General features: G+C 43.5%; 1 protein-coding gene across 5 annotated transcripts in view; it reads right to left on the minus strand.

Moving 5' to 3' along the window:
* Dab1 (DAB adaptor protein 1) overlaps nt 1-17,709 on the minus strand; it is a 1,044,113-nt gene that overhangs the window by 113,012 nt on the left and 913,392 nt on the right. For all 5 annotated transcript variants that reach the window (XM_050136299.1, XM_050136297.1, XM_050136296.1 and 2 more), the window contains 2 exons: nt 11,956-12,095; nt 7,545-7,643 (listed from right to left, as the gene is read on the minus strand). In XM_050136299.1, the coding sequence (XP_049992256.1) occupies nt 7,545-7,643; nt 11,956-12,095 (239 nt within the window). The remainder of the gene's footprint in view (nt 1-7,544; nt 7,644-11,955; nt 12,096-17,709) is intronic.

The raw sequence follows: 17,709 nt of genomic DNA on the forward strand, positions 1-17,709 counted from the left end.
ACAGTCACGATGTATATACTCTGCTCTTGGCGATAAACTTGGGTGCAAGAGAACACAGAACTCAGAACACTGACCCTCCTTTGAAGGGCTGTTAGCAACGGCGGCACAATGACAGCAAGAGCCATCTAAGGAATGGCTAGGGTGGGGACAGTGACACGAAGGATGGGCAGCACAGGGATGAGTGACGCAACCCTGACGAACAAGGGCAACAAATGGCTTTCTGAAATCATGGACAGTCTTGCTGAGGTCGCGACAAAACAAAGCACGCGTTTTTCTGCCACTTCAGATCTGGAACACTCCCTTATCATGAACACGGCATAAAGATTCCGAGCTGGTATGTAAAACTGAACTAGGTTTGAGATTCAAGTCACTACAGACAGGTTTCTCATCTACATGAATGTCTGGCAAGACATTTGAAAGCCGTATCACACAGGAAAATATCTTCTTTTGTGTACATCTGTCCTGAGTACCATAAGGACGTTTAGCAGTTAGTCCCTAACAATTCAGTTTCTGTATTACCTCCCCCACCCCCAAGAACTGTGACTGCAAAAGGAGCCATGCACAGGGAGACAAGCTGAGTCTGTTGGAAAAACTCGGGGCTAAAAGAAAGAAAATAGTTTACGTGTTGTTCAAGCCGACTCTGAAACCCACTTTGGCTGTAAATGGTAGCTTTGGGGTAGTCTGCAAACTGCAAGAACCGTTAGGGTGGCAAGAGACTGGATTTAGTCGCCACGAGCCATACCTTCGCGTTTAGAGTGCAGCTATCAACATCCGTCTCGGTAGAATCTTATGGGAGGAGGGGATAGCACTGTCTCTGAGGGCTTTGGTGTCCCGCTCCCCAGCCCTTCACCTTCCTTACAGTCTCTCTCCCTGAGACCAGCCTTCACCCTTGACCTCTGCTGCTCTTCCTGAGCATGCTCAAAAAGCTCCGTCTGAACTGACTGGAAAAGGCCCCATTTTTGATGAAGCACAACTAAGGCGATGCTTTGTTTACTCAGAGGAAGTTCCTCAGTCAGCCCTGAAACTCAAGTGCAGCCATGGCGTTTAAACCGCCGCTACCCATCTATCATGAGGGTTTAGTCCTCGGCCGCTCTCCGCCTCTCCCTTGCTATGCTCTACTTATTCCGTGTGCATTTGTGGTTTTTAATCACCCTGTCACTTTGCTTCTGCGGCAATAAATATTACCTGAACCTGCTTAGTGAGAGTCACCATGAACCACACAGACAACAGAGATGAACAGGACGATAGAGCCTTATTTATCTGTGTGCGTATAGAGGCAGCCAATAAACGCACCCTGCAGGAAATAGAGAAGGAACACACATACCTCTGCTTTGAGAAAGGTGTGTACTTACAGATGCTATTCTCTCTTCCCTGCCGCCTCCACGTCATCTTTTCAATCAGCCCCCTCGCTGCCAAATCAGTGGTGTGTCTTTTCCCGCGAGGACTGTCGGGAATATTCTAGGCAAAGCTGGGCTTTAGTCCCTGAGCACGGACAACTTTTTGTTCATGTCTGCACCTTGACAGCTGTCAGTTCACTTTGTGAGGCTGCCTTTGCACTATGCTCTGAACGCCTTAGGGGCGAGGGCCACGTCTTATTCATCTTTAAATCCCTAGGAACCAGAGCCACACATGGCACAGACAGGCTTCCAAGAGGCTACTGGCTAATCACCTGAGAGTCAGACTGTCAACCTTCTGTCTGCCCACAACATACCGTGGGGAAGGCCACGCAGCTTTATCTCCGCGGCTTTCATCTCCATTCGGGACACACCAGAAGGAAAATGATGGTGACAATCAGACAGAGGTCATGTGAATTTGATCTCTTATATATTAAAAGAAATCACCTATAAAATTAGGCATGCTATTGTTAGTTGTATTAGGGTTTCTACACCAGGCTACGTGATAGTGCATCCTAATTTTGTTACTTATTAGCTGTGCGGCTGAGACTATTGGCTCTAAAATGGTCCACTTGCAGAATGGCAATAATAACAGCAACTACTGCACAGAATGAGATGGAGGGTAGCATTTGAATAACTGTCGATTCATTCAGAGTAAAATCCGTATGTGATTGGCACGAGGATGTCCCAACATCGTGACAAGCTCATGTGGACTACTAAGCTCCATCCTAAGAGACAGACTCATCTTTTGGGTCTTAGATTACTTATGGTTTTTATGGCATAAGTTATAATGATTCTGGAGAATAAAATCTGAAGCAGAGAGAAAGAGTCAGTGATGGTCTCAGGGATGGAGGAGCACTCAGGGTCCACACACTTGGCCAGGGACATTCTTATGAGTTCAGTTTCTTCCTCTGAAAGGAGACGGACAGCCTCCTGAGTGGCCCCCAGACTGTCCTGAGAATGATGGACATATTGCTCAACAACTCCTTCCAGCTCTAGATGGGCTCCCGTTCCTAGAGCTAATAACAGAAAGGCAATGGATGGCATCCCTGCCTTCTCACTGATCCCTCTGATAGATTAGCTATGTCTTAGGTGCGTGAATATGAACAGCTTACAACAATAATTTATCCCCCCCCTCGACATGATAATAACAGTACAAAATTTATTCACGGAAGGGATCAGGAGTTCTTTGAGATTCAAGACAGGGTGTAAATTGCTGCAAAGGGTCTTTTTAATTGGGATCAAAACATTTTTGACAATTTTAGGTTTTGAAAATTCTAGCTATTGTCATGTTTTTCAGCAAATGTTTCTCTTCTCAGCTTAAAAAGAAGTGCAGTCAAACGTGGGCAAAAATATTCAGAGGAAAAAAATAACCCAACAACTGTGATTTGTCATTCTAAATGACAAAGTCTAGCTTTCCATTTCCTCAACGTGAAGATCCCAGCATGCACTGCACTACCAGTCCCTTGCAGCCCAGGGTAGAGGTTCGGCACAGGCTGCGCAGTCTCCCAGGGAAGGTTTCGAGCAGAAAACGCCAATGTTTCTTACTTTCAGGGGAAGCAGAACCTTAAAATTCAACTTAAAATTAACAGACATGACTTGGCTCTATATTTCTTGCCTTATCTGACTCCTTCACAATATTCTATCACCAGGTGGAGTCTTATTGCCCCCAATGATGGCGAAATCGCTCATTCTGTTTCACTATTGAGGAGTTCAGCCTGCCAAGAAAGGCTCCTTCTTATCGATATACTAAAATTGCCTTTTAGAAACTTCCAGCCAGGAGCCCGATTTTCATTCTTAAGGTCACGCAGGACAAGTTGACTGCTTTGGTTGGACAGCTTTTTGGAGTTCTATCATTTGCACATCAGATTTAAACAAATGCAACCCTGGTCTGCCGAGCAGGGTTGACAATTAAGGGGACACGTTGTCCTTGTAGAGGACCTGGGTTCGAGTCCCAGCACCCACACAGTGGTTTCCAACCATCGGGAACTGCAGTTTCAGGAGATCTGCTGTCTGACCTTTGTAGGTATGTGGTGCCCAGACACACATGCAGGCAAAACACACAAAAATAAATCAGTAAATATAATAATAATAATAACAACAATAATAAACAATGATAAAACTGCAATTCTTTTACCATTTTCCAGGACTTACATTATGGTGTATTAATATGGGAAATCTACAGAAGATGGATGCACCGGAAGCCCAGTGGTAACCACACAGAACTGCCACAGGCTAAGCTGGAGAGCAAACATATAGCTCTGTCTCTTTTTCTGATTTTCTACCAATGATAGGACTTTTTTCCCCCACCAAGTCAATTGCTTTGGGGCTCATGAAATTATTTTACTGCTTTCTTATACAAAGAATAAAAACAAATGCTGCTTTACAGTTTGGTGCTAGAGGAGATATATAAAAGCTATGACTGTAAACCACCCCTCTTCCTTGGTAAACATCTAAGGTATCAGACAGCTACCTGGGTAGAGTCTATTTGATGGAGCGACATGGCATAGGGGAGGAGTAGTAGCAAAGCCCCAAATATGGTCCCCAACCAAGGAAAAAATACCAGACACCCCAAGCTCCTGCTTCTGCCTCTGTCTCTTTGAACACGCTGGTAGTTATGGTAGCAGACAGAGCTGGAAATTGGAAGGAATTAGAGATGACATCATACTATTGGGGCATCTAAACCACTGCATAGGTATCTCTGATGCTTCCCTGATTATTTGGCTCCCCTAGAGTGCCGAAGGATAGAAGTGTTCTTGAAATTTGTGCATACCTGAAGTTCTCCACTTCTGGACTACAGGATCCCAGAAGCCAAGTGTATGCTGAAAAGACTTGGTCAGCATAGTTCCCAGTCCCCCAGCCCTGGTACCTGGTCTTGACCACCAGGATAGACACTGATTTGCCAATATCTTTTCAATTGTTTTTAAAATAAGATTCCAGGATGATCACAGATACCCAAAAGGATAATCTTTCTGAGAAAAACATAAACTCTCAAGTTCTGAAGCCACAGTTTGAGGAAGGCAGTGAAGGCTCACACTGGGCTCTTAGTCCCGCTGAATTCCAGTCTGTTTTCTACTGACTCCTGTGGCGTCACCTAAACTCCCTTCTACAAAGGCGTCAGCGGACAGCCCCATCTTTTCCAATAATATAGAGGTTAATTGTATTGATTTTCTATTCAGGGCAACCTGAGGTTAAATCTATACTGTGCCTCCTGAACACTACCGTGTAAATACTTTCAAGTTTTCCATAAATCATGCTGTTTTGAGATAGTCAAAAGCCTTTCTGGCTGGGGAAGCATTGCCCTTAGCAGGACTAGCAATTCTTAGAAACAGTAAAGACCAGCATGGACTATGCTGTTGACTGTCGGACAAACTGACCAATCCAGTGTTGTGGGATATTCGATCACACTGTGACACTCTCGGACTGATAATAAAGTTAACCTTGAACTAGGAGGCATAGTCAACCACAAGCTGGTTGCAATTAGCCATAGTGATTTTGGAGGACCCAATAGAGGATGGAAAGAACACAGGAAGGAACAGGGTGGGGCTCAGAGAGATTCCCAGGGTTTTCAAGCTAAAATGTGTGGAGAGGGTCAGCTGATCCTTCCTCCATTGCTTTCTTGATCTATCAGGTTTTCAGCCCAATATTTGACTCCTGAACTTTCATTGGTAATAGAACAGTTTAGATGAACACTTCAGTCCAGAGCCAAGCATTTTCCCCAATTCTTATTCCACTGAAGAAAATGGGCGCTACTTTGACCACTCCAGAGCCACCAAGCTACGGCTTAGAGCGAGAGGAAATGATTCACAATAGGCAGCTCCAAACTGTCCCCTTGCCCTGCACTGCATTTCCTGACAGAATTCCTGTCAAGACCATAGTCTGAGGCCGAAGAGGCCCGTCCACTGCTACCTTCTGGTCTTTGGCTGCCCTCGTGTCTTCCCCATGTGGCCCTATGTGGTGTGTCCTGCTTCCTTTCTATGACTTGTCAAGTTTTCTTTGTTTGCTTTTTCTGGAGCGTCTCCCAACTGTAGAAGACATATCTTGCTAACTAATTCAAAAAGCAAACAAAAACAGAAACAAACAAGCAAGCAGGCGAAGTTAGGACAGCCAGTAAGCCTAAAAGGTGACAGGCACCCCAGCCAAGCAGACGTTTGCCAAAATACAGGAGCTCTAATCGGTCCCAGCCACCCCTCATTTTCTGAGGGTTGTGCCCAGTGTTCTGTTCTTGACATATTCAGTGGTAAAACAGGGATGATGACGTCACCCAGTTCTTGGATAGTTAGGATGGCTCTATAACCTGGAACTTAGAAAAGGTTGAGGATGCCTGGGACAGGATACACACCGGATGAAGTAGTGCTTGGGTTTGGCTATGGTTTGCACCCTTGTGTTCTCCAAGGTCCAGGTGTCAAGGGTTAGTCTTTAGGATGGCAATGTCAGAAACGGTGCGAATCTTTACGGGGTAGAGACTCGTAAATAGTCCTTTCTTTGACTGTGGCTATGCCCTCAGAAGGAGCTGTGGGATGCCAGAGTCCTGTTGCCTTCCTGTTTCCAGGTATGATCTCTGACTCTCATGCATCCTCACACTGCCAGGACACTCTACACTAGAGGGCCTTCCCCACAGCCAAGCTAATGCCATAGGTCTGACTTTAAGCTTCAATACTAATAAGCCTCTCTTCTGTATAAAGTTAGCTTGTCTCCATTGCTTTACTACAGTATCTGAAAAGAGCAGTCTGAATTACTGTATGTTCATCACAATGAAACTGAAAAAGCACATAAAATGTAGGAGGCACTGGATAAGTGCATGCTTTTATTACTAGTTATTTTTATTGCGTTAAAATATATATTACAAAATTTACACAAACTCTTTAAAAGTATATGGTCCAGTGCCATTAAATACATTCATACTTTTTTAAAGTTTTATATTTATTTACATGTATGCGCGTGCAATGCAAGTATATTCTTATGTGTGCAGTGCTTATGGAGGCCAGAAGAGGGTGCCAGATCCCTGTGAGAGGAAGTTACAGGCACCCCCTCCCCCCCCTTAGCACATGGGTGCTGGGACCTGAACTTCGGTCCCTGCAAGAGCAGTATGTACTCTTGTCTGCTGAGCCATCTCTCTACCTCTCATTCACGTTTTTTCTCCCCCCAAATCACTATCACTTTGCTCTCTAGATTACTTTCGAACCAAGCCCCATGCTCTTACAAAACACTTCCCATCTTCATTCTCCCTAAGCCTGGCAGTCATCAGCACATCCAGGACTCCAGGATTTTGAATATTCTAGATTCCTCACACACGTGGAATCACTCAGCACTTTTTCATTTTGTGTCTAGCTTATTCCATTCAGCGTGTTTTCTTCAAGGCCACCCAGATTGTGGCACTTGCAGATTCTCCTGGCACATGTAGGCTCCTGAGCATCCCACTAGAGAGGCAACCACATTTTGTTTATGCATTGGCTAACTGGGCCACTCCCACCCTCTGGTGGCTGTGACTACGTTTATGACCTAGATCCCTTCTACTTCTCTTTATTTAGAAGTAACTTCACTACAGTATTTTTCTTTAAGAAAACACATTTTAACGCCTAAATTATCATCTTTCCAGCCTTGCGTTGCTAGTCGGAACAAGCAAGAGACAATAATAATACAACATGATCGAGGTCAAATCATATGGCTGGTTGGAGTATTGCTTATAAATTGCCTGGTGCGTTATCTTTGCAAAGTTCAAAGGAGGTGATGCATATGGAGATGCTTCCTGAGCTGTGAAACACTGAATGAATAAAACGAGAAAAAAAAATAAAACCATTCTGGCTTTCTCAGGCATGAGGTCACAGAAAGCTTATCTGTTGTTCCTCACCCTCAATGACCAAGACGAACAGTGGTGTGTGAGCTCCAGGGATGAGCCTGGGAGTCTGGTGCAGTTGTGAGTTGGATGATAACACAAAGCCCTTTCTTGGGTGGGTTCAATAAACTTGCTAGTCTTCACTGTTCCCGGTTAGAGAACCTTTTGACGGACGATCATAGGTGATCAGGTTTGTCAGCGGCTTTATGTGTGTTTATGCTTGTTTGATATTCCTGCCCAGACAGACGAGGCTTGTAAGCGGCTCATCTGTCAATGGACTCAATGTCATATCGCCGTGTGACTCTTTCACTTACCCCCGTCTTCTCATCAAAGATTTTGATGCCTCCAAAGGAGATGGTTAAAAAGATTTTCTGTTTGTGTTCTCCTTTGGAGCGAGCGCCAGCAACAACACCCTGTGGAAAGGAAGAACATGGTTTTTACTTTAGTATTTCCACTTGAAAATTCCCTCTGGTCCAGAGGCATGTCAGACAGCATCAGCCAGGAACCACCAATCACACAAACCCTTCCTTGGGCCCTTACATGGGTCGCTCCATCTTATTCTCACATCTGATTTATGTTTTGGGGTAATAGTGGTCTTGGCTGGTTTATCATGGAGTAAGATGTACCTAGCAATCCAATATAGGGAATGTCTACTTTGTGCTGCAATACATGGCTCAGAGTTAGGATGGACTATTGGAGATGGAAACAATAGGAAACTCATAGTAACAGCCGTGTTGGGCTTTTATAGTGAATATGGATTTAATATTTTACATGAAGTTAAGTTACTCAGCACAGTCTCAAAATTATGTTTTTATACTTCAGGAAATATCTTTGTATGAATAAATTCTAGACATTGGAATGAAGCAAAGGTAGGCAAGACACCACCTTATCCCCTTCAACCACGCCCCACCTTTCTTGGCAAAACGTGATTATAATAATTTATGCCTGACACCAGTAATTGTTCCTCAAATAAATTATAGTCTCCATTATCTTTCCCTTGTCATTCTTGTACTTTGGGGGTAAAACACATACTAAGTACAATCATTATCTCCTCCTGCCCAGATAGTTTATAAACTGAAGCTACATACATGAACCCACAAGAAGGTAAACCTCATGGAAGGTAGACATTCTCTGTCTAGCCCTAGAACTTAGGACAACTTCCTGTCCCTACTGGTGGGGCAGCAGGTGCTCATCAGATGCCCATTAAATGAGTCTGTACTACCCACACCAGGGTTCATGGGACTCAAGTAATGAGTAAACCCATTTACTTTTTAAAGTTAAGACTTTTTAAATTAGTTTTTAAAGTCATTTCACAGATTTCCACATGGGCTGCTAGTCACCTATCGCTAAGAATCTCAAAGTCTCCATTCCTGCATCATTGTTTAAGATTAGGCTCAGCTCCCAGCAATAGTGGCACTTGGCTTCGGGCATAGGCAAATCTAAAATAATATTGACTTCACAGCTCTAGGAGGTTACAGTGCTTTGGGCTGTTCTCAGCATACTACACTCCCAGAATTCACTTGGGGAATAACTGAGGGTGGAGAAGACCTTTCAGTATAGCCAGAGGTACAAGGAGGGGCCTTGCTTATGAAATTGTGTGATTATCTTTACTTAGGCTACTGGAAATCTTCTCCACCTTACAATACTTGATTATACTCCTATTCTGAACAAAGGACTTCACACTAGCTCTATTTCCCCAAATATAAGTTCTGTTTCTCATACACTTATGGTTCTGTTCTTGGCTTTCCAGGCTCTACCTTTGGGACTCATGGCCCCATCGTTTCAATCATTACTCTTCTACCCAAGGATTCTGAAAGTTAACTTCTTTAAAAGCCAGAGACGTATGGCTACCAGGGAGTACCTCAGAGGTAGAAGAATGAAATCAAGGTGAAAAATAAAAGACAAATTATCCCCCAAACAGAATATAATACAACCAAGGGCTAAACTATTACATGTTAACCACGAGGCTTCTGAAGGTCTAGTTCTGAGTTCTAGGACAGACTGTGGAAGAAATGCTTTAACTTCTCTGAACCTGCATTTTAGAGTTACAAAACAGAGGACCCAATCTCTAGCTATGTATGTAAAGGGGCCTCGCTGACTCTAAGCTGAAATGCAGCAATGGTCTGGCAGTGCGTAGATGGTGGGCCCCTCATATTCACACACTGCCCAGAACCTCTGCAATGCAGGAGGAAATTCTCTAACGGGTGATGCACCAGCTTCAGTCTAACAAAGGCAATCTTTTCTTTCTTTTCTCCCAGTTCTCATACGGTCTAATAGGTGCAAGTGGGCCTTTTTTCAAGGCTAAAAGGAATTTTGTACTTCTCTGTCTCTTTCCTGGGCAGGTGGCCAAATGTAGAATCGATCATTTATGTTTCTGTGCTTCTTACAGAAAAACCACTGGGAGCTGAAATGTCAACATTCTTCTCAGCAAGTTGCAAATAATGAAACACAATCGTCTGGAAACGAAGGACCTCTCAACGTGTTCGGTGCATTTGGCAGGAGTGTGTTATAGCAGGACAAACTCCCTGGGCCTTGGGACCTCATGATTATAAGGGATGACAGATGGAATGGTTCACTACAGGTAACACACATACATACACACAGAGATACACACCCACACACGCATGCACACACACACACACACACACACACACACACACACACACACACACACACAGGCACCCATAGCTAGATCTGTTCCTGCTAGCATGACCTAGTGTTAATCCCAAGGATAAACTCCCAGGAGTAGAGCAAACTGCTGCTTTACACCCATTTAAACCCCAAGTGCTTCTATAAGGTAGCTGGCCAATAATGCTCTCAGTAACTGGTACCTGATGACCAGCTTCTTCTGGATGCTGGAGAAAGGGGATGTAGAACTCCTCTCTCCTCCACAGATAGGATGCTCTGGGTGACAGCCAGGATTGTGCACATGGAGGATTAAGGAGTGGCATTGTCCAGAGCGGATTTCTTAGGCTTCAGTTAAACCAGGAACAATCAAGCTCTGGGCCTTTACATCATAGTTCTATTGGGATGCTGGGAGTGGCTCTGGAGCAGAGTCTGAACTCGACTTGGGTTGTGGGGTCAATAGTGGCGAGAACAGAGACTTCCCCTACAAGCCAAACGTCATAGCCTATGTTGTTCTAGGGTCTGCCTGGGGCCCTGGTTCCCAGTCACATCCTCTAGGCCACCATTCATCAGTCACAAAGCAGGCCGTGGGAATCTTCTTGCCTGACTGCCTCTCTATTCATCATTCGGGTTGGAATTTAGAAGAGAGAGAGGGCTCATTATTGAGCTACCCTGAAATCTCATAACATGGCTTCATTATCTGAAAAAAAAAAAAACCACTAACCTCTTCCAAGGTGAAAGTGTGAAATCCTGATTTCATTGTTTTTAATACACTTTCCTAATATACCTTAACTACACATTGATTTTTAAAAGTATGTTTATATAACATCTTAAATAGCAAAAACAAGGATATAGACCATAGAAAATTAAGTAGGTTTTTAAAATACTGTTATTTGAAGCCAAGCCACTGGGAATCAACATCTGCCAGACATGCCAAAGTACCAAGAAGCACTGTACAACATGGATGAAAAATGACAGTTGTGACTTATTAAGCATAGAAGAAAACGTGATGCAGATAGCAACAAACGAATTTCTGTCATTTAAACACTTTTGGGCATTCTGGTAGAATGTGGGCACGTTCCACCTTTTCTTAGACTTAAAAATATTCCACTGACCTGACAGTGCCTTACAGACTATTTGAAGATGTATAAAAAAGCTTAACTATATATATTACTAGATGAGATAAAACAAAACCAGGTTATGAAACTATATAATCTATTTTTATTATATGTGTTTGGTGATATAATTGAAACAATTGAAGGCCAAACACACAAAGTGTCAACTCTCATTATTTTGGGAGGATTTTGGATGATTTGAGTTTTAGTCCTTATATTTTCCAGTATTTTCAGAGTACTTTATAATTAGAAGTTATATTGAGAAAAATAAATTTTGCATGTCTTAGATGCATAAAACAGGATTCTTGTTAGATCCAATGCTTTTCTAATATCTTATACCACATTTTAAAAAGTTGAACAAGTAAATGTGGAGTCAATCTGGGGAACAAGTTCTTTTTCAGATGTTTTTAAGGTGGTTGGAAAGAAAGAATATACTGCTTATTGGGTTTAAGTTTTTTCTAACTTATTTTTCTGGTTTCCCGAGCAAAGCTGTCTTTGTAGCCTCTAGCTGCATATCCCATCAGCCAGGCCGCCTTTCCTTTGTTATGAAATATCTGGGGGTGATTTTCAGCAATTAGAAGAATAAATAAAATCAGCTTTGCATCTCCACATCTGTTGCTAGAAGACAAGCTAGGGAAACATTAAAAAAAAATAAAGTAGCAAAAATTCAAGATAGGTGAGGAACTACAGAATGTATTGATAATTTTGTGGTTTTATTTTTGCAGGGGTTTTACAAGGACATTTACCTAGAAGAAACTATGATCCACTTAAGCAGCATGAACAAAGTCTGACTAAATACCTCCATAAAATTGGGCCTGGTCAGTATTTCTAAGCCACTGAAGTTTCTTCCTAGAGAGGAAATATGGTGATTCATGCTGGAGCCAATCCCTCAAGCAATGAGGCTGCCTGACACAGTCCTGCTGATTGGTTCTTCCCTCCCTTGTGTAAAACCAGAGCTAATCATAACGAAATGCTGGCACGGCACCTTGAGCTTCATCATGGAATCTTGACATAACTTGTCTCCCCGGGCTGCGGAAACTTCATCAATCCCAATCAGCTTGGCTTTGTACCGGACCCCTTCACCTTTAAACCTCTTTATCAAAGTAGCTTCGCTGCGATCCTGACCTGAAAACAAAGAAAAATAGATTCAGGAACAAGGATGCTGGAGCTCTGCTGGCTTTAGAAACTTACCGTTTTGAGATCTACTTCCTGGTTCCACCTACATGCTAGGAAAGTCAAAATAATAATAATAATAATAATAATAATAATCATCATCATCATCATCATCATCATCATCATCATCTTTGGATGCAAACTATGGCTCCACCCACTTAAATAATTCTCCGAGTCTCAGCCTTTAGACCTAAAAGGAAACCTTAATAATAATCACCCCATTGGAGCAATAAACAAGATCAGATAATATGGGTAACACATCTAATTTGCTTCTGATGTAGGATAGCCATTCTGAACCAATAGCCATCATCAACTAAGAGTTTATGTCCAAAAGTCCTGTTGGAATAGCACCAGCACCGAGTTTCCCATATTTAAAACTCCGGGTGACGCTTTGGCCAGGATCCAAGATCCTCCTTACACCCGATCACAGGAACTGCCTTCTTGTAAAAGTCCAGTATAATTTCTCTGCATCAAGTAATGACTTGAACAATAATAAGAATGGGTTTATGCTATTGCTTCTAGTAAGTCAGATATGCAGGGAAAATTGGCTGCCACAGTATTTGGCATCGAGAGCCTGTACCTTGCAAAAGGCTCTCTAATTATTAACATATTTTGCTTTATACATCAACCAAGAGTTCAAGCATGCCCACATAAAGAAAGTGATGTAGAGATGTTTGTTATAAACTTCATATCCACTCTTCAAAAGCCAAACCATTGTCATATTGCAAAGGAAGACAGACATAAAATCTGGTAGCTTGTCCATATAGTCATAAATTAGAGACCAGCGTAGCAATTTAAACACTTGCCACACTTTGCCTAGTCAGGGTCTGGACTCTGGACCTACAGTGCCCGGGACTCAGGTTCTCCCAGGCCTCTAATGCTGATCTGAGGCTCGAATTCCTGGTTATTCTCTCTCACAACATCCCTCATCACCACCCAACTTAAGCTGAGGACTTTAGGGATAAATGGGACCGTTTCCCGTCATTTATAGCACGAGATGGACAACATTCTGGAGAAGCCAGCCATAGCTAACCACGGCGTAATACTCTTCTCATCATGAACTCTGCCCTTCATCCCTTGCATTCACTCATACATCCATTACTGATCATCGCCTCTGTGACAAATACCATTACTTGTGAGCAACAAATGAAGAAACAATCTATGCCCCTAGAAACTCAAGTTATTTGTGTGTGTGTGTGTGTGTATGACTGCAAATAAGAATGTACAGTGCATTATGGCAGGCATGTAAAAAGGTTGCTACAGCACATCAACTAAGCTTCATTTGCCATCTACAGAAGGATGGTTAAATAGCCGCCACCTCACAGAGTGCCAATAGCAATTTAAAGGAGACGGTACAAGGGACGCATGTGTTCATCTTCAGAGTAATCTTTCTGTAAACAGTAGTTGCCCCTCTGTGATCAGACTTGGCGATACCGTGTCTGCACGCAGGGATGGCGACAGGGACAAATCTGAACCCATGGTTTCCCACTCCTAACAGTCATCGTATCACGGAATTCTAGGACTCCTATTTCTATCAATGGCTTTGGGGAAACAGTCCTGTTAAGTCAATGATGGAAAGACACACAGTCAGGAATGTAAAACCATCGAAATATGGAAAAAATATAAATATAAAAATATATAAAAGGCATATGAAAATTAAGCATTAGAGTACAATGGAGAGAGATCATAGAGGCTGGAGTAGGGACTATCTGTCACTGCATCCCTTTTTGGACATGTATGTAAGCAAGTTGGCCTATGAGATGCGTGCTTACTCCCTGGTCTGCTATGCTACGTCTGATGACGGCAGACTATGTCTTGGTCTAAGACTTCTTGGGAAGATTGTAACTCCATCTCATATCATAATCAACACATGAAACTGCCCTAGACAGCCAGTTAACACTCCTTTCACTACTCAGACTGTCTCAAAGTGCAACTGTCACAGTGACAGCAGGAAGTACTGACTAGAAGCACGTGACACACCCCACCTGACTACCGCTGAATAAGGCAAGCATCTTTACCAGACCCACATTGGAAAGGAAGATCTGAGAGGCCATGGAACCCACCCACACCCACTTAGAAGGACCCGCATGCATTTGCCCCATGTCAAAGCCTGGATTTGGGTTGGCACACACTGTGCTTCAAGCTTGTTCTTTTGAACAACTATGATTTATTGCTTTTTCACCTATCCAACTTCTCTTTGAATCCCCAACTTTACCTTGCACTAGAACTCACCTGGCCCAAATCCATTGTTCCTAAATATAAACACACTAGCACGGAAAAACACTCCGTTGGGACCCAGAGTGAGGCTGAATATGGAATCAACAGTTTCCAGAAAACTAGTCATGTCCAAAACCCGCCCTTGGTCAGATACAAAGAGCCTGAAGAAACATGTGTCAGGGCACAGCCTGCTGCTGAGGAGAGAGTTAGATGAGGAGGCAGAGCCAGGGCAGGTGGAAAGGGCAGGGATTAATAAGAAAATATTAGGCCATTTAGAGGAAAGTAGGGAGCCCAATTTAGATCAGGACCCAGGGCCAAGCTAATTTGTATGAAGGGCACTTATGCAGTAGAAAATCCAGTTTCTCATTAAATGCTCCGCCATTAAAAGGGTAATTTTTCATAAGCACATCTTGAACAAGGTCTCAGTTTTATTAGTTAAAAAATAAATAACAGATATCAGAGTCGTAAGTGTGTGATCTCACTAGAGTACGTGTAAAGGGTGTAACGGGGGTGGGGGTCATCCCTGCATCTTATTCCAGCCCATTCAGACTAACAGCAAGGAGTAAAGCCACAGTTCACGACGGGCAGAGCAGAGGTGACTTGTTAAGCAAAGTCCAAGAATGCTCACCATCTATTAACCCAGGGTGTCCTGTGTCCATTCCGTCACCATAAGTTTCACATCATGCAATCTCTCCTTTAATATTTTGCCTGCTCTTTTGAGTGAGGCTTTGCAATGAGCACTGTGCCAGAGAAGACCACAGCAACACTCAGAGTCAACAGCAGCATCTCCTATTTCAAACACCAGCTGTGTTGGCAGCATTCACATGCTACAAAATCCATTCATGCGAAGGACACACACAAACCAATGCTGTTATGATGTTCTCAGAACCGACACTCATCATTTCTAATTTAAGAACAGATTTTACTTCAAAAAGATGGCCCACACTTGATGCTGTTGTTGGCTGTTGTAGTAGTCTGAATGCTAAATGTCTCTCCAAGGGTCTTAGGGTCGCACAGTTGGTTCTCAGCTGGTGGCACCACTTGTGAAAGCCGTGGGATCTTTAGGAAGTGGCACCTCCCCAGAGGAACTGGGTCGCCAGAGGGCTGGCTTTGAGGCTTGGCAGCCTCGTGCCATTTTGTGCTCACCCTCTGCTTCCTGAGGTGGATGCAGTTGGGACAGCCAGGCTCAGCCTCCTGTCGCCATGCCTTTCCTATATGCTGCTGTGTCTTCCCTGCTTTGGTGGACCGCATACCCCTGCATCTGTGAGCCAAGACAAACCCTTTCTCACTGGTCTTTGTCAGAGATCTGTCGGGCCTTTTTTTTTTCTCTTTTTCTTTTAATCTCAGAAACAAGAAAGTAATGGATACAGAGCAATTGGTACTGAGACATTGCTGTGATAGACCTGACTTTGTGGTTCTTAGGCCATTGGAACTATACGATGGTGAGGGAGTATAAGGATGAGTTTGGTATTTGGGACTAGAAAAGCCCTTCCCTGTGTAAGGGCCTTTTGGGAATAAGCTTGGAAAACAAAGATGTTGAGAGAAAAGTGAACAGTGAAGATCCCACTCCTGAGCACTCGGAGGAAAACCAGGACTACCAGAAATTGGGGTCATTCCTGTGGCCTTTGGGCCAAGAACCTGGCTTTGATCTGACTGTGTTCTAGGATGTTCATGAGTGCCTGCTCTGTGTTCATAGAGGTTTCAAGAAACAGCACGAAGACCTTGTGCTGTATGCTAGGCGACAAGGTTTTGACCACTCTACTGACAAAAATCAACAGACTTTCCAGCCGTTCTGTCGTTCCACGTTAAAGAGAACTGCCACATAGACAAGGAAGTCATGAGATCCGAAAGGGCTCCCGTGGAGAGTGTGCACCAGGGTCCCTCCCAGGGGCCCAGCAGACAGAGCTGACTGGGTGAAAGCAACCTTCAAAAATGAGAAAAGGACCTCCTCACAACAGGGAAGAAAACCTAAAATGTCTTGTGGTTCTCAAACTGGGGTCCCTCAAATAAGACTTTTCCAATTTGGGAATTTTGAAGTTTATGATAACTTTTTAAACATTTAGCCAAACGTGAAGAGAGGGGAAAAAAAACGTGTATACTAGTAATACTATTTTTAAAATGGATTCCTTGAGGTGCTTAGTCTCACCTCAGCTTGATACGCTATGCTTTGTAGATACCCACGGGAGGCCTGCCCCTTTCTGAACAGAAACAGAGGAGGAGTGGATGACGGGGGATACAGGGGAGGTGGAGGAGAGGGAATGAGAAGAGAGGAAGAAGGGGAAACTGCTGTCAGGATGTAAAATAAATTAAATTAAAAAATGGAACCCTTCAAGTTTGAAATATGACTTGGGTTCATCTGACTCGGCATGCATGCCTGGAAGATAGAGAGTGTGCATGGGAGGCAGGCCGGGAAGCTCACAGGAACAGGGCCACCTGAGAGGTGTGAATTCTTCTTCTCTCATGGACCTGTCTTGGTTTCATTAACAAGAGTAATTAACAGCACCACAAGTAGGAGAAGCTCTGGGAGGGACCCGAAGCCAGATTCTCCAAGTAATCTGACAACCGAAATTTCAGTATCTCATTGATTTGAATTCTGAAGGAGGAAGATACTGGGTTTACATAGGATTACGTTGTTGCCTGGAAACCTGCAGGAGAGAAAGAGACTCGGGTTCATCATGCTCTCCGTCACTCCACCTTCAGATAAGTGATTACACAGCATCCCTTCACCTTTGCAGAGCTTCCGTCTGGCTGCGTCTGATGGACATTTCTGAGAGAGGACGGTCTCCCAAGCATCTCTGAGTGGAGATAATTGACAATGGTATTTATGATCAATATCTAGGGTCTTACCGAAGAGCTTGAACTACAAGATAAGCATTGTGCACTTCACTTACAATCACAGCAGACCAATGTGGCTGAACTTTAGACACAAGAAAAAGAAACCCAGAGAGTCTACGATGCCTATGCCGATACATCTAGTATCAGAAAATAAACTCAGTTCTTCCTAAATCCATAGAACTCGACCCACCCCATCCCCCCACCCAGCTCAGGGTATTTTATACATTTCCACGGGGAAAATAGTTTGAACCTCTAACTCAAAAACTGGACTACTTTTGCACAAATGATACACATGCACTCTTGGCAATCACTCATTTTCTTTATTGCTTCCTTTATCTTAAGCCTTTAATATAAATCCCCACATAAATAGATGTCTCATAGTGCTCCTGTGCCCCAATGTATCATCTGGGTACCCAGGGGAGTATTTGCATCTCACAGTTTCCTTGCAGATAGTTCTGCCTGAAAAATAGCAACTTGAGAGGTCCCCAGGGAGTCAGAGCAAACTGACAACGCT

This window comes from Alexandromys fortis, unplaced genomic scaffold (genome assembly GCF_014885135.2).
Source record: "Alexandromys fortis isolate MF-2015 unplaced genomic scaffold, M_Fortis_MF-2015_v1.1 scaffold_13, whole genome shotgun sequence".
Lineage (NCBI taxonomy): Eukaryota > Metazoa > Chordata > Mammalia > Rodentia > Cricetidae > Alexandromys > Alexandromys fortis.